At 40.1% G+C, this 22607-nt stretch overlaps 1 protein-coding gene across 2 annotated transcripts in view; it reads right to left on the reverse strand.

Moving 5' to 3' along the window:
* Window positions 1-20750, reverse strand: part of LOC120731676 (zinc finger protein 385A-like) — a 35152-nt gene extending 14402 nt beyond the window's left edge. The window contains exon 1 of one of the 2 annotated variants that reach the window (XM_040028795.1): window positions 20225-20750. In XM_040028795.1, the coding sequence (XP_039884729.1) occupies window positions 20225-20237 (13 nt within the window). In that variant the 5' untranslated portion in view covers window positions 20238-20750. The other variant, XM_040028796.1, reaches the window with a different exon arrangement.
* Window positions 20751-22607: the final 1857 nt, after the last annotated feature.

The following is a 22607-nucleotide window of genomic DNA, read 5'->3' on the forward strand; positions in this document are numbered from 1 at the left end:
ATGCAATTAAGCACAGTTTAATTCCCTGCCAAGCAAATAATAGGACAATAGTATCTCAGCTGAGTGGAGCGATGGAGAGACATCATCACTGTGTTTCCTCTTGGGCTGGTGAAATGTATTCCCGACACGTTTCTGGTAAATCCACAGCTCATTTTACGCTATATTACAATTTAAAGGTCAAAGAACGTCTTCTATAGTAAATCTGTATTTACAGTGCAGACACAGTAGAGTGATACATTAAAACAATGCTGCTCATTGCTTTTAGTGCCACGTTCTGCACCAACCAATTCGGCGTGAGCGTAGCAGCATCGTCCCCTGACCTACCCAGCTCCTGAGTGATATACAGTGACATCAGATAAGAGAATGCCACGACCACGCAGGGAGAGAGAGCATTGATTGGACACATTCTGAGGAGCATTAAAGTGTTAAGATGCTGCCAAACTCCATAAATCCAGTTCTCACCATCTACAGCTCCTTTTCTCCACTGAAATGAACAGACAGCACCGTCATCTCACTGCTTTACTCCCCCCCCCCACCCCCATGCAAATGTTTGTGTGAGAAAGAGATCAATGTCTGTGTAATAGCTTATTGAATTTTTGTGTAGATTGTGCGAGAGAGGTAGTTGGACAGAAATGAAGAGAAGCAGAGGAGGGACAAAAAAGAAAAGAAAAAGGAAAACAGACAACCAGAGATGGAATCTTATCTCCCCCGTTAGGTGCACACACAGGCGTGCGGTGCACACACCAGTATGCTGTGACTAAGGCTTCTCAAATTGGCAATTCATTTAGCCAATTTAGGTTTAATGATCATAGAGGTAATGTCAATGTCAGTGGCGTCGCAGGAGTCTCTCTGTATTCCCTGCTTGCTTCCATCTTCGCGCTCCATGATGGGACCGGGAGGGAAGGGGACGGGAGATTGTGTGACATGCTGTCTGCCAGAATGAAGTCTGATGAGAGGCAAAGACACTGCAGGCTCCCACCAAAGAAAGAAACCTTTATCCAGGCCCGTTAGCTCCACGCTCAAGAGGACCGGCACACGATGCCAGCCGTGTCACATCTGCATCTAAATGGCCTGCTGTGCACAGATAATTCTGAAATGAGCGTCTGTGGTGGATTAACCAGCCTGCCTCCTGACAAAAACCCTCTTGCTGTCACTGCAGCAGAGACAGAGGCAACCGTGTGGTGGAAGGGTGTCTAATAACCAGAAAACCACTGGGCTCACTGCATTTGGGTTTGGCTTTCACCCTCAGGTTGAAGTACAAAGGAATGCGAGACAGAGCTGATCCAACATTTGGTCGCAGATGACACCATTGGTGTGTCTGTGATTCACGACTAACATTTTCAGTTTTGTAGCTGAAATGCTGAGTTGGTAATTGCCACACTTTGGCAGAGCTGACATTAAAACCAATCCTAGAAAAAAAAAGAAAGTCATGCAACTGTGTTTAAAGCTCCAACCTTTAAAGAACCACAGTGCTAACTTTGTCATGAATGCAGAGGGAAGATGGGTCTGTCTTAGTGTCGCATACTGCTGCTGTGAAGGACTGAGCATGAAATCCAATTTACTGCGGCTCAGCTTACCCTCAAGTCAAAGGCAGCTATTTCAACCTAAGCGGGGGGACAGACGACGGTGCACACATTCGCATTCGCACACAAACCTTTGTAGTCTGAATAGATGATGCTCTAAAAAAAAGGGTAATTTATGGGCTGGGTTCTGATTAATCTTGTGTTGGTCTGTGTGAGATCTGGAAAGGACACAGCGAAGAGGAGAGTCAAGTGGTTGAGAAGGAGAACACATTTGATTTCACTCTGCACTTTGTTTTAATGATAGATGCTTTGCGCCCCAGTGGCCAAGCTTAAATGCCGCCTCCTAGAGAACTCTCTGAAGTCCTCTTTCAGTGGAAACGTGTGTGTGTGTGTGTGTGTGTGCCTGTTATGCAGTGCTCTTGAGATTCCTTAGTCCTTCTGCAGCTCCAGTCTCTGATTTGATGCAGTGTTTGTAATTACCGAAGACTTTTTTTTTCTTCCTCTGCAGATTTTTCACTGCTCTCATTAAAATTAAAAATTATTATGTAATGATGCAGGACATTGCTTTGTCTGGATATTTTCCTGTAAATAATTTCTCAAGTCTTTTCACAGTCTTTCCCCATGAAGAGGTTAAGAAAAAAAGTGACTATCAAGGAACTGGAGATGATAAGCTGAGAACTAATGGCCTGAACTGAGTGGTTCAAGTCGAGTGAGCGAGAAAAGGAGGTCTGGACAAGGAGGCGAAAGGAAGGCATCAGAGGAGGGGGGTGGGGGTTGTGGGGGGAAAGAGCCGCATGTTTTGAGGTGAGTCCAAGGTGACCAGAGGAGGTAAAGAGCCATGTCGACCTGCAGGTTAATGTACAGAACAAAGGCCATCTGCTACCTAAAGGAAGCAGTCGTACTCCATGCAGCTGAACCACAGCGTGGAACATGCTGGTTAAAAACATTGCTTTAAAGATACTGAAAGGAGTCGAGTCAAGTAGGCTACAGCTGTTGCAAAGGGTTAACCTCTGCAAGTCACATGCAAAGCATACATGGATGAGCAATTTCGTGCTATGTCTCTTCTAGTGGGTCAGCTACATGCCATGACTTGCTTTTGGTAGAAGTCAGTTTAACTGTGTATCAGAGTACAAAGTGTCTCCTGTGGGGTGTCTGCGCAATCTGCTTAAAGCTTACCCCAAAGAGTATACAGTAAATATGATGCAGGTCTGTGACATCACTCAATTCTTTGTTGACAACAGTTTTTGAAGCCTCAACAAGGACTGCATCCATATTGCATCCATATTGTTTTTTGGAATTTTATCTTAGAGCCAGAAGTGACAATATATGGAGAATGTTATGGATTCAAATATTGGGGATGGATACAAGAGGACTTGTACAGGACTTCTACACTTTGGTAGCTACACCCTAAAAAATTATTCAGGGGCTTAGTAAATATCATTATAATTCTAAGTTAGATGACCTTGATTAAATCTTTGAAAATCACAAAAGTGTTATCTTGAGTTGAAAATACTGAAAAGAATGCTTAAATTTCCAACACCAGTTTTTGAGTTGAACTGAGCTCTTTTGTTCAAGTTTATTTAAAAGAAAAAATTCTGTATTTGAAACACAGGGTGCATTATTTAAATCTACTCAATATATCTCATAGAAAGTACTCAAAATAACTGAGACACTGGTATTCATACTTATCATTGTCTTTAACTTTAATTATTAATGGTTCAAAATCAATATAATTTTGTCCCCCAATACTAACTTAAAACTTTGAGTAAGACTAATGACCTTTGGCATGTACCGCGCGCGAGGAGCATGGCCTCATGGGAGATTTTCTGCACGTTGAACGAGACAGACACACATCCACTGCAGACTTGGTAACGTTTTCAGGTAAGTGACCAATTCTTACATTAGCTGTCTTTATCCACACCGTTCTTTTATAACATGTTCTGAAGAAAGCGTTTGTCATGGTGGCTCACTTTTCGCAGCGTGTTTGTGCACGTTAATTTAAGTTTTCAACCAGTCTTCCAGTCAAGGCGACGGGAAACCGCGCCCTTTTATCCTTTTACGTTCCGAGTCGCTATCTGCGTTCCGGGTAATTTGACCGGAATGTCCCGGTACCAGCGACCTGACCGTTTAATCGGGGGCATTTTAGGAACCACGTGAAAGCAGGTGTGCTCAGACATTTCTAGAAAATGGCCCTGTTGAGTCGGGTGCGGGAGCTGCGGTAGTCACGCGGCCTGACTCACTCCGTCAGGTTGTTCAGGAGGAGATGAACAGACGTCATCAATGGCTTTGGTAACTAAGAAGACCTGCCCGCGGAACAGTTCATAGCAGCAACCATGCTGCTTAGCTTTCTTGTTCTATGTGGGGTCTTTCAGAGCATATAAGACGCTGCTTTCAGCTTTGTCCCGAACAGGGCCAGTTTTTGAGAGAACGCTGAGAGGACCGCCCGGGTCAGCAGATTACCTCATCCAGGGCCGGTCCAAAGTACTATGGGGCCTTAAGTAAATTTAGACTCGGGGCCCTACTTCCTTTCAGATCCCAGAAAATAATGAAAAAAAAAAGCTTTGGTCCTTTGGGTCAAGCCAAAAGTACCATCATTTCCAGTATAGTTACTCCCAATTAACATAAATAAATGTTTATTTCAATCCAAGCTAAAATTTCTTATAAGAGATTGATGTTATGGCAGATTACTCATTGACATGTTTTGTAATGATAAAGTTTTGATTTGTATTTTTTCAGCACCATCTTCACCACCAGGAGAAAAAAATCTGCATCAACTACAAAGTAAAGCAGGTAATTTTACTCAGAGGACTTGATGTGTTAAATTTTGGAATGATATGATATTGTTTTATACAAGCTGAGTAGTGGATGGTGATACCACCTAAATATTTATACTGGTTTTGTGGTGGGTTATTTTAGTCATACAAATGCCAAATCTAAATTTTGAGAATTTTTCAGTTCGGTAAATATATTGATGAGTTCATGGTCTGTCAACTAGTGTCACCATACTATCTTTTTATTTATACAGCGTGGTGATGTGATTCAGATTATTTCAATGTGGTTAAGTATTGTACTTTGTTCCATGTTGACTTATTTGTAAGTTGTATCCTCCACCTGAATTGGTAGTGAGTATTGGTTATTCAATCAGTTAGTCATACAAAAACTGTGTAAATATGGTTATACACCATTCTGTCATCTTCATACTGTGAGACATATTTTCTCACAATTTTTTTAGGTCACAGGTGATGAGATGGCAGTGTAAACTCTGCAAACATGAGGAGTCATCAAAAGTGTCACTACTCAAACATTATCGAGTGAAACATGGTACATTTGGTCATGGCTATTCCATACCCTGTCTTCATTTGAATTGTCCTTGCTCTTTTAAGACATGGGGTGCCTTACGCTCACACTTGTCTAGGTCTCACAGTTCGCATGAAACGGAAGAGTGTGAGGTCCTTCCAACTATTAGATGTAAAATCTGTGACTCTTTTTACCCAAACACAAAAGACTATTTTCAACATATAAATTCCCATTTGAAAAGCCATGAAACCATAGAGTGTGTTTTTGATGGTTGTGAGTTTAAGACAAACATTTGTGGGACTTATGCGACTCACAGAAGTCAAAAGCACAGATTTTGTTCATGGAAGCACTTTAAAACTAACTTGATTTCAAAGCAAACTGTCAGTACATCTAATGAAATCTTCTTACCAGCACTGGAATTAGAAGATCACGAGGACTTGGATGTCACCATTGAACTTGGTTGTGAAAGGGAAACAACAAATGAAATTTTGAAAAATATTGGTGTGCTCTTGTTAAAACTGGAAAGCATCTATAATGTTTCTGGTAAATGTGTGGATGACTTGGTGGAACAGCTCAGTTATATCTGCACATTATCACTTCAGTATATTCCAAAGTCAATAAGTGATATTCTTATTAAGAATAACTGTAATATTGATCAGTCTTTTGTCAGTGAATTGGCTGAAAAAATATGTCACTGTAGTCCTTTATGTGCAGCCCTTAGTCCTGATGGTCCCTTTGCTTCAAGATATAAGAGACAGAAACAACTCCACTTATATGGATTTATGTCTGGATGAGTAAATTAATCTTTTGCATGTTAGAAAATAAGGTCCAGGTTGCAAAAAATGGTAGTTCCACTTAAAGATTTTTTTTTTTTTTTTTTGATTGAATCAGAATTTTGGCCTTCAGATTTTTTGTCCTTGGTTTTTTGTCCTCTCCCATCCAGGTCAGTGCAGAGTTTCATAGGATCACGACCCTGAACCTTGAACCAAAGTTCATGTCATCGTTGGACTTGTATTCATCCAAACTCCTGTCCTTGTTTCAAGCCAAGAAAGGTTCTGCTGGACAACGCCACAGGGCACAGTTAAACCTTCTGCTTCAGGTAAGAAAGATTGCATTTTCTAACCACAAAAACGTTCCAACACAGCATTGAAGAGGCCCTTCCACTAAAAACGGCTTTTCTTAGGTTTCTGTTCAATATTTTAGCTCCACAGGTGTTCTTACCTTGATGGTGGGTGTGAAAACAGGTCAACAACAGAAAAAAAAATAGTTATGTTTAAGCTAGAAATGGTAAGTCATGTTTTAAATGTGCAAATTTTGCCTCAGTTGAGACTTCCTGTTTTACAGAGTGGAAATTCCATCGAGAAAAAACGAGAAGTCATCATCAGATGTCTCATTGACCATCTGGGAGAGGATCCAAGTGCCTTAATCAAAACCTTTGAGGTTGGTGCAATAAATCTGTTTTAGGAATATTAGTAGTTTATTTTAGCTTGTGAGATCATAGAAAAGTTTTAAGATACTGTTCTAAAGAAGAAAAAAAAAACACTTCAAAGCATACAAAAGAATAGCATTTGCTCAAAGATTTTGGAGCACAGTGTCCACATATTATGAGTACCGGTGATGTCATACAAATGAAACTTTTTGTTTCAATGTTTGGAAATATGTGAGCTTAAAACAGTTGTTTCTCTTTTTAAAGGACTGTGCTGATGCTGTCTTTGTTGAAGAGGCTGTGGCTGAGGAGGTGATGAAGATTTACCTGCTGCAGAATCAAGACAGGTCAGGCGAACCTACTGATGTGGGTATTGTTATTGAAGGCGTTACTGTTCTGGGCAAACTTGGGAATCTGAGCAAAGCCTGTTGCTATCTTTTGGGACTGTGCTATGCTCTGGATCTGAAATACCCCAAGAATTTCAAATGCACATTTGAAGCATTTCAAAAAGTGTTCATGGAGCTGGATCCAGGAAACCTTTCTGTCAAGGTTCAAAGACTGAAAAATGACCTCTGTTCATTGTAGACATAATTTCACAGGGCTGTGCTTAAAGTGTTAGACTTGTTAAGTGACATGTAATGCTCATCAAAAGGTTCAGTTGCGGCATTACATTGTGTTGACATTCCTGTTCATAAATAATGTTTGTACCATAAACTGTGTTTTTGTATTAACTTTCCAGATTCACATTAAGGTGTAAATGGGAGAGTATCTTCTGTATGTTTTTTTTTTTTTGTTTTTTTTTGTTGTTTTTTTTTGCGCAATCCTTTTTGAAACCTTTTTATATAAATTATGGATGTTTTTTGGTCACTCTTTAGTTATAATCTTCCCAATTTTTTGGAATCAAAAAAAGATGTTCAAAAACTATGTCACAGTGCAAATGTGTTTTTTTTTTTTTGTTTTGTTTTGTTTTTTCAGGATTTATATTTTTTTGGGATCTTAATTTTATTTTTGTCATTTGACCTTTTCTGAAAAGGTAAAGCACTGCGTTCACTTGAGCCACTTTTATTCTTTGTATGGCAGGTACATTTTTCTTGTTGTTAGCATCAATATGCCAGTTTTACAGAGTTTTATCAAGCATGCCAATTTGGATGCAATTTTATTATATGAGGCTGTTGTGACTGAAATTTTATCCAAGTTTTATCCACTGAATGTAGAACAGATTTCAGCTCACTGTGTTCAGAGAAGGAATTTGCTAAATGTGTGATTCACAAAAAAGCTGTTTAAAATAAATCATTGTGAACAATGTTGAACTGACGTGGTTCTTTTTTCGTATGTATGTATGTATGTATAAAATAAACACTTAATTGTAATTAACGTTTTTGCTTAAGTTAACTTAAAAATATTAAGTAAATTGAACCATTATTTAAAAACAAATAATTGTAATGGTGTAGGTTAAATGTGCCAAGCATTTCAGCATTTCCTAATTAATATTTTATGTAGTTTGAACTTTTGGTTACTGTTGTTTTAACTTACATTTTCAATTGTATTTACTCAATTTTGTATGTTACTGTAACATCTTTAATTGTTCATAACAACTTATTCCATTTTAGTTGGATTTACTCAATTAATAAGGTGTATTTAAGAGATGTGATTGTTTTTGCATTTACTCATTATTTTTGAGTGTAAAAGTGTTGCACCAAAATATTTAAGTAATTATCAGTTTTAGTTCTTAGAGTGTAGGTTAATTGATGATTCTAAATTATCCATGAATGTAAGTGTAAACGGCTGTTTGTTTCTATCTGATGGACTGGTCGGCTGTCCGGGGTGTACCCTGCCTGGTAACCTATCACTTCAGGGTTATTTCCCGGCCCTGCTGCAACCAGGATAAAGATAGGAGGATGGTAGTTGTTGTAGACCCATTCAATTTTTATGGTAACCAGGATCTAGACTTTGTTGAACCGTATGCAATATGAAGACAACATGTAGTATTTAAGTGACCAAGTAGTATTTGGATAAAAGTTACTGAATAGTGTTGAAATAAACTGACAGAATTGTAAAGGATTAAAATATTCCAGGAGCTCAACTTACTCCATCTGAACATGTTTCAATCGTGTTTTATGAACACAAAATGCACGGGTTTACTGAATATGAAAAGGTTGTGTTGATTTAACTCAGTTGTTTAAGTTTCTGCCAAAGCAAAACATTTGTGTGCAACCAGTGTCCACTATTGAATCAAGTAAGTCCAACATGTTTTTTCAGTGCAAAAAGGAGTTACGGTACCTGTATTCCTACACAATATTGTCCCGGGAGGGAGAAAAACTTTCTGGTGAAGTTTTGATTGATTTTTGGGTTTTGCTTGACACTAGGTTGATTTTATCAGTGAGGTTTGGATTGTTTTCTTTCTCTAAGAGAGAGAAAGGTGGTTTTATGCTTGGACATGTTTGCAATGGGCCCCAGTATTTGTTATTATATGAGTATTTTATTGGTTACGTTTGTTTTTGCTTTTGTTACAGTGCACTGAGATAAGAAAATCTGAGAGGTGTGATCCACCGGTGGTGATATTTTGGTATTTTGTGAGTTCCTGATTTAACAAATCAGCTCTTTAATCCAGGCCTGAGAGATTGAATTTTAAAGCGCTATAAAATATTCTTACTGGAAACAGTCGCAAAGTGTTTTTCTCCATGATTATAATGGGCTTGGGAGAGATTCACTTATATGGGACATTGATCACATGAGAAGTCCTGAGCCTAAAAGGATTGCAGCGAGTCAATCCAGTCCAAAAAACAAGAAACTGTTTTCCTTTAAAATGATGACGTCATATTGCTGGTGAGGGAGGCTCGAATAAGTTGAGCGTGAGACTCCATTATCAGCAATATCTGGTATGAATGTGTGTGGATGTATGCATGTAACTGGACTGTGATGGACTGACGACTAAAAGTTTTAACTGACTTGATACTGAGAAAAAACGGTACTGACTTTAGGATTAGTAAATGTCCACAAACAATTCACCCAGCCTGTCTTGCTTTGTTTTGTTTTTGCAGGAACAGAAGGATGACAGAGACTAAAGGGGGAGGCTGTAGCTTCACATGAGTGTGAACTGCAGACTTAACCCTTTGGTGGCTAATTTTGAGTTACTGATGTTTGCATTAAGAAAAGTGTGTTTTAGTAGCTGTGTTTCGACTAATGTATCACAGTATATTGTTGGGAATGTTAAATGCTAAAGGGAAGAAGAGGTTTGATTTCACTCATGACTGAACATGTTATTAACCATAGCAGGCCACTGTAAAGAGTCAATTAACTTTTATAGAGGAAAAAAAAAGCCAAAAAACTCTATTAATATCTATGGATAACAGGGAAATGGTAGGCTTGTCACATTCAAAATGGAGATATGTAATGATAAACACTGGTCCCTGTCTTTTGGGTGCTTTCTTGAAATAGTCAGCAATTTAAAAGTAAGATATAACCGATAGGGGCATGTGCTGAGAGGTGGTGCTGCACAAGAACAAGAGCAAAATAAAGAAAAATTATTGTGTTTAGCTTTGATAAATTCAAATTAAAATGTACCATTACACTCAGAGGATCAATATGAAATTCAATATATGCTAATTTTGTGTGTGAGTACATGACTGATAGCTGTTCTGTCCTGAGCTTTTGTTTTTACAGCACCCACTTGACCACACCAACAGTTTCTCGCCACCAAAAGGGGTACTTGCAAAGAATAGGGAGGAATATCATCAAAACTGGGAAAGGTAAGCCCCAAAGGGGGTGATAACACCATAACTTTCACTTATGGTCAAATTCTCAAAATTTGACCCCAAACTTGAAAAATTCTTCAAACATTTAGAGACAGAGTGGAGTTCTAGATAAACATAATGTCGCAAACCACATAAGTATGGAGCATTTGAATCGATAAGATGGTGAATTAACACGCAGTAAAATGTTGATCATGTTGATTATGTTTATTCCAGTGTGCAGAGCAAGGTTATTATTATTAACGAAAACAAATTAAATAACGAAAACTAGAAGTGAAAAAACATTTTCGTTAACGGAAATATAATAAAAACAAAAAAGGAAAACTAACTAAAACTGTAATGAGTGTTCACAAAACTAACTAAAATTAACTGAATTTATAGCAAAATGTGTTTAGTTTCATTGATGTGTGCGTGTCATACAATAGTCAAGGGTGAAAATGAAGTTTAGTTTCCAGATTTTTTCTTGCTGTCTCATTATGCCAGCAGGTGGCAGTACGTTAGTCGAGTCGTCTGTGTTGCTGCTCCGTCCACGCACAGAATCATGTCAGGAAAAGTCGGGAGAAAGCGCCAGAGTCCAATTTGGGATTACTTTGAGTATGACTGTGCTTTGGTTAAAGCAAGTGTCTTGTAGTGGAAAGAGACAAATTGAGGGGCAAATGAGGGACATTTCTAAAGGGAAAAAATCCCACAAACCTTAAAGTGCACTTGAAAAGCTCACACCAGAAGGCTAACCTAGCTTACCTTGAGAAGGTAAGGGAGCACACTCAACCCTCATCCCCAGAAAACAGAAGCTAACCCCAGGCAAGGCAGCGTGATGCATCCCGAGACAACAGGACGGGGATATCTACATAACTGTTATGGATTCAAATATTGGGGATGGATACAAGAGGAAAAACCACAATAACAACACTGGTCCGGCCGGGTTGAGTCAAACGATGATTTTAATGATCACACGCGTGGGAGATGGACACCGTACGCAGACAGCATCAGATCTCAAAATGGTGGCGCATTGATCAAACTCTTATAGCCTCTCGTGGCCCCCACCTAATCATAAAAGCCTAAACATTCACATTCTTTCTCTCACACAGCGCCTAAGCTACGACCTTGGCTCCCTGTTTATCTGCTCCTGCTGAGATGGGGCAGAAAACTCCAGTATATTCTGTTCTCTTCCAATCAGACAAATAAGGCGATGACTTTCTGCGAACAGTATTTCTTATAACTCAGCAGTATAATGCATCATAAAACAATATCATTCATTCACAATAAATCAGCAGTCTAATGTAATGCAAATCAGTTTAACAAATGCAATAGTTATCAGCTTCTTCTAATTCAGGAGAATAATGCAAACTAAAACTACATAATAATTCACAATCTTTAATTAGGGGTCTAACATGGCATAAAATAATATTATAATCTCACAAGAAAAAGGTGAGATGCTAATTTATCAGCTAATGTTGCAAGATCAGCTAATAGCAAAAATATCTGCTTAATACCATAAATTCATTCACACACTGGAGCTCAGAACTCTTTGATGGTAAAATTAACCACACAGCGAGCCAATTATTTGTCATGTGACTATTAAAATTAGGAGCGATCGTGGCTCAAGAGTTGGGCGTTCGCCTTGTAATCGGAAGGTTGCTGGTTCGAGCCCCAGCTTGGACAGTCTCGGTAAGACACTTCACCTGTTGCCTACTGGTGGTGGTCAGAGGGTGGCGCCAGTGTTTGGCAGCCTCGCCTCTGTCAGGGTGGCTGACAGAGGCGAGGCTTTCCATCACCAATGGGTGGATGACTGGTTGTGTGAAGCGCTTTGGGGTCCTTTGGGACTAGTAAAGCGCTATACAAATACAGGCCATTTACCATTAGAGGAGGGTGGATCAGTCCAAATATTGATTATTGATGGAAATGAATGCTGGCATGGGCATCTGATAGAAACTAGTGCGCCAGGATCAATAAAATTTTTGTGGTGGTGGAAACAAACTTCCACAGAAACCAACTCACCAAATACTAATAAATGAACCTTAAGAATATTAGTAATATATGTTCATTGTCTCACTTGCTACTGATTATGACAGGCTTTTCTTTTGCAGTCTTTTCACCAGAAGTGTTCGAGTTTGCTAGATGTCAGCCAAGAAACTCCTTGGCTGACATCTAGCCAAGGAGTGTCAAACACATTTGTGTCCATGTGTTTAGGAAATTCTCCCATTAAGCCTATTGTGGCCAGAATTGCAACATTTCAAGGTTCTGTCTTTAAGAAAAACAACAGCATTAGTAGTTTTATCTACTATACTTCCATTAAAGACACACAAAGAGTTATAATAGTAATAAAGTAAAACCAAAGTCTACTTAACAAACTGGAAACAGAAGATGCATTACTATTTATGTGATGACATAAAAAAGTATCCGTATGTCAGTTAGAAGGTCCACTTCTCCAATTAACAGCACCTTGACCTTTTCACAAGTTTCCCTTTTACCACCTACAAAGTTGACTGATACAGATATTTCCTTTTAAACTATAAGTTTTTAATGTTAAAACTGCATCTGTCTATTCAGTCTTTTGCATGGTTGTGTGGATGTCAACATGCTGCATCCTGAAGAGATTTGTTTCCTAAAAAGACTGTTAAACATCTGCCTGTTCTTCAGCTCGTGTCAGGCTTCAGCTCTTTGGGGAGTTGCTGGAAACAGCCCGAATCCAACTGCCAACTTTGTCTTTCATTGTGTCGCAGGCACCATTGAGGCTCTACCAGGGCTCTGCAGCACAAAGCTACACAGAGCAAAGTGAAGGCCATTAAGAGAACCACCAGGACAACATGAACAGCAGCCCTGCCCCACATTATTATCCCTTTTTTCCCTCAAATCATTTAAACACCTGCTGGGTGGTGGAATAATACACTACTGTAGATACAAACATACAGAAACCCGAGAACCAAAAGTACACAGAACACACAAGAGCATCCAAAGCAAACACGTTCAGTAAAAATGCACATACAAAACAATGGCATCAGACAAACAGCTGCCAGATGCATCATCATTTTATAAAAAAGAAAACAGACAAAAGAAAGGAATACTTGATCTTCAATGCATAGAAAAGTCACAGAGAACAAAGTAGGATTGTGTGGTATACAGCTGAAATACATACAGCACAGGTTTTATTCCACAGAAGCAGAAATGACCAGTTGTATTTTGGGATTTGATTGCAGTCTAAAAGGGAGAGTGTGGTTTTATGCTATAGCATGGCCATAAAGCAACACGCAAGGGTAAGATTGAGGCGGGTGGCGCACATAGTGTGCATAACTTCAGAACAATAAACAATAAACAACTGTATGATCAGCCTATGTTCTCATGCTACTTTTGGAGTCCTTAAATCAGTAAATGATAGACATTACTGTTTTGTGCTGTAGATTTCAGAGCATTTAACTGTATAATTATGGTCAACAAGGGCTCCAAACTTAATGACAAATGTGTTATTGCCTTCCAAAATGACATATGAGATTGCCTGATCTAACAGCAACATCACCTATCATTACTTTTGCTGCAGGTTTACAGACTTTAGGCATGAGAAGCGTCTTTGCAAAAATGAAAATTGGTCAATTTGGGGATTTTCAGTAACTTTAATTCCAGTTTATATACCAAACTGTGATCACGGTTTTCTACCTCGTTTCCTGGGTCCACACTTCTGCTCCCCTCTCACAGTTCCACCATCACTCCTCTTTCATTTTGCAGTACTTACAGGTGGGTAAACAAGGCTATTGTGGCCCAGCATCACATGACACGCCGTCAGACTCAGCGTGCAAAAAGCAGTGGTGATGAGCATTTTTGCTGTGACATCATACGATACCGCAGATGCTGGTGTCCCCCGAAATGACACACTCTGATTTCACTGTCCAGTGACCCATTTATGCCAGTTTGGACTAGCGTAAGGTTAGGAAGAGTTATGGGTCATTTGTGCGCAATCCTCCTCGAGCAGTTTATATAAACAAATAACAACGATACATTCAGAAACAATATGCCACTTACTGCAGCGGTTTTACTGTTATCTCACTGTAATTTAGATAAACAAAATGTAATTTCTGGACTGCATGAGCTCCTTGTGTGATAAAAGGTAGTTGTTGATGTCCTGTCTGAGCTCTGCTGCATTTACTGTCAGCATATAGCCCCGTATAGTCCTGCAGTTCTCAATCCGCTCTCCTCTGCAAGAGTTTCAGGCTTCTTAAGCATATGAAATGTGTGTCAGGTTGTTGAACACAGAGTGGCAGCCCTCTGTCTCCATTTAAAATGCCAATACTTTTCACCCTTCATTGCATTGCCTGGATTTAAAGGTCATGTTGTTTATCGGGGTCAACGTGCACCTCTGATTCCTTTGGAGGCCACGGATGAGCGGGGAAAATTCATCTATGTGTGTCTAGATGTGATGCAAGACGTGAACTTTTATATAGTGCTGACTGAGGTCTTTGCATCAGACTAGAGGAAGCCTTGGCTCACTTTTAAATAAATAAAAACCTCTGGGTCTGAAATATTCATCACAAAAATTACACAAGAGTTACTAAACTGTGTTCTCCACTGCTCTGCATCGAGGGAGATGAGCCAGGTTCAGCACAGTTCTTCTAGTCTGTGAGGCTCATTGTGTCAACATGTTTGATTTTTCTCCTTTCATCAAAAGACATTAAAACTAGGTGTAAATGTAGAGACAGAGCGAAGGGAGACATGGGACTGTAGATCGGTGGAGGCTTTCCCTGTTCATCCCCTCCATCTTTGCTGTTCCTGCCTTTGCCTTTCATGGTTGCTATTTCAGTATCTGGAGCTACTTCTGTCTCTCGAAAAGGAAACTAATACAGTTTATAAAATCCTATCAGCCCATGTTGTTGTGATCATGTGTCAGCGCGTTTAGTGTCTAATGCATGCAGAGTTAAAGCTTCTGCACTGGGAAAAGGATTACCACAAGCTCAAGCTCACACTCAGATCACAGGAAGACTCGAGCAGGGGTAAGAGCAAGCAAACAAAAATAAAGTAGTCAAATATTTAGTCAGCGCACACGTACATGGGACAAGGTCACAGTGGTTAATCAAATCTACTGTGAGGAAAGATGGATTAGTGTTGATAAACGGAACAAGATAAAAGGCTGGAACTGGAAAACATCATCTAAATTATATGTTTCTAAATTATACGCCTCTGCCTCACATGATTGTGTCTAAAGGATGGTTGTTTTAGCCTTTAAATAAAAGTGCGGTGCATGACATTATTGGATGGGGCATTGAAGAGCTACTGTAATATTCTGCAGATTGCAAAACATCAGCATAACTCAACTGACTGCAGTAAATGCGTTTCACAAACGTAATCCAAACTCAATGTGTGTACAAGCATACAAAACAGCCTCTATATAGACTGAAGTTGGAGTTCATCATTCTCTTGCACAAAAAATAGCACTCTGTGGCTTTATGGCACTGCTTTCTTGACCTTTTTATACTTCTTCTTAATGCTGATTTGTCCCCTGACACCTTTGAGCATTATGTTGGAGTAATGTATGTACCGACCACAGGGAAGTGAGCCAGCATTGTTGTTGGTCTTAAAAATTCTCCTTTAAAAACTGAATCTAAAAGCCAGATCTCCAGTTTCCAGAATCTGTTCCGTAATGAAGCTTGCTGGCGAGGCGGAGGATTAGACTGATGAATGACATGCAGTCTTGCACCCTCTCAGTGGTGAGTGCTTTTATGCCTTAGGCCAAGAGAAACTGAGATAATTGATCACATAATGCACTAAGTTCTTTTATAATGAAGGACTACCTCACCTTAGGGTCATGTTAGACTACTTAAAATGAACACATTTTCATAGGAATTTGGAATATTTCCTTAATCGCCTTAATGTGGTTAAAGGTCTCTTCTCTCATTCATTTTGCAATATTCATGTTTTTTGTGGGATACATATATTTTTTTAAGACAGCATGTCCTTATTTCCTCTGGAACTGACTAAAATCATCTAATGTACACGAGCTTGGTGAGCGTGAGAGTCAAGTTCTCACACAAAGTCAAATGAACTGGAGCAAAGCGAGCCTGCTCACAAGACCCTACAGATTTCTTTCACACAGGGTGACACATTGATCACGCATGTCAAAGAAAACATCGCATAAATGCATATAAAAAGTTTGCACCATACACAAGAGATCATCTCATCAGAACAGAAATCTAACTGTGTAGAAGAAAAACAAAATCAATCAGATCAATGAGAGCACGGAGGAGCAAAAAGCCCTCTAATGCTGTCTTACCCAAGATCATGCTGTATTCTCCCACTTCTCTTTCCCACGTTATCTTCCTGCTTGACTCCTCTCCTCTTTGATCAGCTACAAGGACGACTCAAATCTTAAGCGCCCCCCTCTCTGGTTCTCAAAACTCAATGTGGAAAAGACATCCAACATCACAACCTTCACTTTGGTTCTCTACACTGTGTCTTCCCTCCCGCTCAGTGTCCCTCATCCACATTAGATAGTTCTCCTTCTTCTTCTCCTTCAGGTCTCGGTACACGTCTCAGGCAGCTGTTGCCAGAGGAGAAACACAGCAGCCTTGACTGCAACACAGCATGCACTCAATCTACTGCAATGAAGCCTGTAATTTATTCACTGTTATATATTCACTCCAGCAGGAGGAACACCAGAGAGATGGAGGCTTGCCTCACAGGAGGAACCTCTGCACTACAGCATGCCTCTCTCTCTCTCTCTCTCTCTCTCGACCATATTTTTGGGGTTGGGTATAACCTAAAGGCACCTTGCATTTCTAAGCTGTGATTGGTTGGAGGTTTAGCCAATGAGAGCAGCTGGAACTGAACATTTTCTTGGGGTGTTTGAATCAGGACGCAGACTGATAATGCTGCTGTCGATTCTGCTCTCTCCTTCTCTCCGTCTCCCTTTGTCTCCTGTTTACTATTGACGACCCCCCCCCAGCACACACACACACACACACACACACACACACACACACACACACACACACACCTCCCCTCGTCTCACTTTCACTCTCATCGACAACATCTGAAATCTGAAATATGTCTTTGTGCTCTGACAATTTCCTCCTGAGATTTTCCTCTGCTCTCTCCCTCTACCTGTCTGTTGTCTGTTAGCTGTATACACAAAAATCAGCAGTACATTTTGGAAAATGCTGACCGAGTTCACGGTGTTGTTGCAGACAAGTGTGCGAAGAGACAAAAAGAAGAGCGGGCGCAGAGGCGCAGTAGAGACTGACAGCTTGAGAGACTCGATGAAGCATTGTGGGGAGGGGAGGAGAAATTGAGGTTAATGCAGACTGACTCGGGGATGAAAGTGTAAGGTGAGGAAATGTGGAAGATATGGTGAAACAGCAGGATGAAGGAGGGAGCTGACAGCTGTTTGACAGGCAGTGGCAGAGAGTGCTGAATGAGCTTAAATACTAAGCTCACTGCACGCACTCCTATACCAACATTTACCAGAACAATGAGTTTAAAGTGTATGCTGTGCTAATGGATGTGCGAGCTTTCGTCAAACACTTTCTCACAAGATCGGGCTGTCACATGAACTCTTTTGTTCGGGCTTTAGGCAACACGATCTGGTCCATTTTTACATAATTAAACAGTCATCCTAAAGTAAGTCAAATAATGCTGCGTGTCAGTCTGTTTGTGTTTAAGTTTGCTTGAACCCAGGGTAGAGTTTATGTGTGTGTGTGTGTGTGTGTGTGTGTGTGTGTGTGTGTGTGTGTGTGTGTGTGTGTGTGTGTGTGTGTGTGTGTGATAAGGTTTCCTCATTAGTAGAGTCAGCCTGAATAATGCAGGCAGGTGTATTGTTGTGGCCAATGGGCCAGGTGCTAATATGGCTGTCTGAGGGTGGAGGGTCAGACACAGCATGACTTTAATGGATGTCACCATGGGAAAATGAAATCGGACCTCAGAGCTCATGTGACGAACCATCCCATCTGTGTATGTGTGTGTCTGTGCGTGTGTGTGTCCTTGGGGATTTATGCTAAGTCTTTGCCTTGTTTACTTAATAAAGAGCCTTTCTGGTTTTCGGAGAACAAAAAGTTCTGTCAGTGTGAAAGAATATCTTTGCTGAATTGATCAATTATACAGTGGATTTAATGACAACTCAAACGGATTATTTAAAGTAATTTTTAATCCTTATTCAAATATTTCTTGTACATTTATGAAGAAAGTTTTCACAGGAGTCACTCCATGATTCAGTAGCTTGTAGAACCACTTTTAGCAGCAATAACTTTGTTTTCTGTATAATTTTATCAGTCTGTCACGTCGTTGTGGAGGAATTCTGGCCCACTTTTCTTTACAGTGCTACGTCATTTCAGTGAAGTTTCCAGGCATTCATTTATGCACCTGTTGGACTCTAAGTCTGGCATATGACTGGACTGTTGCAGCTCCTTGATTTTTCTCTTTTTCAGCCTTTGTGTTGTAACATTTGTTGCTGTGCTTGGCATCATTCTTCTGTTGCATGAACCAGTTTCAGTGGAAGTTTAGCTTTAACCTGTAGAGTCTGAGGTGTGGCTCTTGGGTTTTGTGCTGTTTCTCTGAGCATAGCACAGTCTGACCATGGGGTGAGTTTCCTGGGATGTCCAATCCTGGGAAGATTGTGGGATTGTAGCATTGTGGCAAACCAGCAAACTGCCTTAGTACCAACTTGTATGGAGGTGCTCACACTTGCTGATGATCAGTTAATGAAGTTCGATCAGCTTCTACTCACCCTGTGAATTTCTATGGTAGCAGGAAGGGTGTACTTAGTCTTTTACACGACTCGTACGGCTCCCATTATGTTTAGAATAAAGTATTAAAGTTTTGATCAGTGTTTAGTTGCATACTGTTCATTCAGTAGTCCTGTGTACTGCATACTGTCCCGGGTGGCCATAACTGTATCGACAGATTTGTCGAAAAGTCCAATTTAGGTTTAATCTTTAGCGGTGAGGCCTGAAGTGTTGTGCCAGTCCTCCTCAGATAACATTAGAATAGCCATAAGCATATACTTAACGTATACGTAACCCAATACAGGCTATTGTGCCAAACAGACGATGCAGATGAAGTAAATGCAAATTATGTCACACTCAGCATAAGTGTCTTTTTGTTTGTTTGTTTTTTTTTGTTCTACATATGAACTACATACTAACTTGAGCTACGCTTAGTTATAAAGCTATATAATGTAAAGTGTATTTCTGCTCTGACGTGATGAGAGAAGATCTACTGAATTTACTGCACCGTGGAGGTTAAAATGGGCTTGAATTAACTAAATGACTAACATGCACTGTATATAAATACACACAAACAGGCACACACAAGGACACACACTGGACTAAACACAGGTCTGTGTAGAGTAAAGGGGTACAGGGCACTTCATCAGCACGCGTGTTGTACATTACAGTGCCCTCTGATGGGGAAGGGGTAATTTATATATGTTAATATTTTAGTGTTATTAAAGCATTTTTTATGTGATCATAAACAAATAATTTCATTTGCACTTACTACATTTTTAACCAGATTAAGACAAAGACTTGGAATAACTATGATGGAAGGTAATGGGGATTCAACTAAGGATAATGTGAGCAGAGGCCAGATGTGCAATCAGTTCCCTCTATGTAAGCACCCAAAAACTGGTGTCTTATACTTCACATGCTATTAACCGAGACGCCAGAGTGCTTTAGATTCTGTTTACTACTACTGCTATATATATATGAAGAATCAGAATCAGAATATGCTGACATTGAGCACACAAGAATTACCCCCACACAGCTCTAGCTGTGACTAGCCTTCACTTTAATAACAAACATTACTGATATCTTTTGTGTGTCCACAAGCTTTTCCGTTCTGCTTATCAATTTGTTTAAGGATGTCAGGGAAAACAAAAGAGTATTCTGTTCTATCTATTCACGCCAAAGGTTGCTCTCTTTCTTTCTCCTCCTTCTATGCACCTTCCTTCTTCCATCATCCATTTCCTGCATCATATCAGTGAAGTGTGTAAAGGGTCACACCAAGTGTGAGTGCAAAGTCTTATCTGACCCTGCGTGCTGATGTTTGCAGGAGACTGGCCTAACTTTCATCAAAGAGAGAAACCTTCAAAGCCTCGTGTAGCCACTGTCACTCGCTCTTTATTTCTGCTCAGAATATTGCAGTAATGAGGGGATCCCGGCTTACCCAGCCTCTCAGTTCTTCTTAAGCTGATCAAAGGAAGCAAACTCAGGCTGGTGGGTGTTTTTGCATTGCTCAGTAGATCTTACCTGAGCCCCACATTGGTTGCTTCTGCACTTCGCGATGCTCAATGCGATCCAGCTCCTTTGACCAGTAGAGAGTCCGGAGGCCAGTGTGTCAGCCAGCGTAAAGTACCACAGAGATGCCGTCCTCTTTGAGTGGAATAAAAAAAAGTATGCTCACATTATTGTAGAAATATAAATAAATAAACACTCAGCGTCGTGAGCGCAGAACTGGCACCAGTCAGCTGGGGAGTGAAGAGGGAAATGCTCGGTGCAGGCAGCCACATGCCCACAGTGTGGCTGCATCAAACTACAAGCATCTTGATGTTCAGCTTCTTCATCTTCGGTTCTCTCGCTCTCTTTATCCTCTTCGTTTCAAAAAGCTTCTAATACTCTGTGTCTGTCTGCATTTTCTCTGTGTTTTCCTTTCATGCTGTCACCTCTTTGCCGGGAGTGAAGGAAACAAGTGCACAAGATTCCAGTGGCTAATTCTGCTTCTTAGGACTGGGGAACCTAATATGTGAGGACAACTGTGGAAGGAGGGAGATACAGGCAGAGAGGGAGTGTGTGTATGGAAAAGGAGGGGCAGGAGAGAGGAGGGGAGACCCAGCAACGGATGGCAGATCAGAGGAAATAAGGACTGTGTGTGTGTGTTTTGAAGATGGTGGAAAGTCACTGAAACTTGAAAGAAGTTGTTGACATGGTGAAGCAAAGGGAAGTGTAATTGGTGGATGAAACAGATGGCTTATGGACAGATAAACTGTGTATTCTTTTTGCTTGTTTGATCTTGAAACAGGTTCCCACACAAATGGCTCTGCCCCACAGGGTTCGTTCGCTCATTTGTTGAATGACCGGGTTGTTATAATGAGTTATGAGCAAAGCCTGAGTTATTTACACAATCGTCAAAACCCTTTGCTCAAATCCAGCTCTGTCCACATGTGCTTGATGATTCTGCTTATCGGTTCAATCCCTGTTATCCACAAGCTGAAGAATTTCAGTTTGGCAAATGTGTCAGAAAGGCTTATATATATTACAGATGGACAATATGTAAGAATTTAAGTTGCTAGAAACTTTATGAAGATTTACAACATTTTAGCTTCACATCATTATCTTTGAACAGCCCTCAATTTGGGCACTTTTGCAAAAGTGAGACCCCTATTAAATGCTTTAGATCAGTATATTGAATAATCTCGTTTTATATTTATTTCAGTCAGTAAGCAGGCATTTAAGTTGCCATTTTATCCATAAATGATTTTGTGCAAATTATCTTAAATCTGCATTAAGTGACAGTCTATTCACTTAAAAGGGCCATTAAAAAGCTGTTCTAAAGACAGACTGCTGAAACTGAAACCAAAGTGTGGGGTAGTGTCTTAATTATGGATTCTTACTGACAGCCAGCAGGGGGCGACACCTCTAGCTGCGAAAAGTGGTGTGATTGTCAAGTTAAGTGACGTCAAGTGGCTTTATTGTCATTTCAACCATGCGAAGTGGTACAGTACAACGTTCCTCCAAGACCATGATGCTACATTTAACATATAACAGACAATCAGCACAGCACTACATAAAGTGAAAGTTGGGAAAAATCGCAAAAATTGCAACCCCCCCCCCCCCCCAAAAAAAAACAAACAAACAAACAAACAAACAAAACAGAGGCAGTGCAACAACAGACAGAACAGAATGATACAGACACAAGAGTGCAATAGAAAAGTGCAACAACTTTACTTACAACATGTGGTTTGGGGAAAAAAAGTTAACAATCAAGTTAAGTTTTCAAAAACATAATAAAAAACTATAGCAACTTCCATCTTTTATATATAGTGTATGACTGTGCGATACCACCATATGCATTCATACATTCATTCATTTGGTTTCTCTTTTAATTCAGTTTAATTCAATTCAGCTCAGTTCAAGATCCTACTATAGCAGAGAGAAAAACCCAAACAACCAGCCAACTCACTATGAGCAAGCACTTGGCGGCAGTGGGAAGGAAAAACGCCCTTTTAACAGGAAGAAACCAGGCTCAGGGAGGGGCAGCCATCTGCCATTGGGGGTGAGGGGAGGGAGACACCACAGAAGACACACTGTGGAAAAGCTCTGTTTTAGCTCTGCTTGTGTCCTTTGATTGTGCAGGAATTAATTGTAGCTGCCAGAGTATAAACTCTGAATTCATCAGAGCTGAAAACACCCATCAGTATCTACTGGAAATAATCCAGTCAGAGCGGCAAGAAGTGAACAGAAACAGCTGCAAAATCAGGTTATATCAACATTTTTATCAAAACATTAACTGGTGCAGCTTTAAATACTGCATAATGACCAGTTTAACTGGTGCACTTCAGTTTTAATGTTTCTTTTTTTCTCCCGTCTCCATCATTCCAAACTTTTAATCAGGATATTAAAAGTTCGGATTTGT

The sequence above is a fragment of the Simochromis diagramma genome, unplaced genomic scaffold, assembly GCF_900408965.1.
Source record: "Simochromis diagramma unplaced genomic scaffold, fSimDia1.1 OVJJ01000483.1, whole genome shotgun sequence".
NCBI lineage: Eukaryota > Metazoa > Chordata > Actinopteri > Cichliformes > Cichlidae > Simochromis > Simochromis diagramma.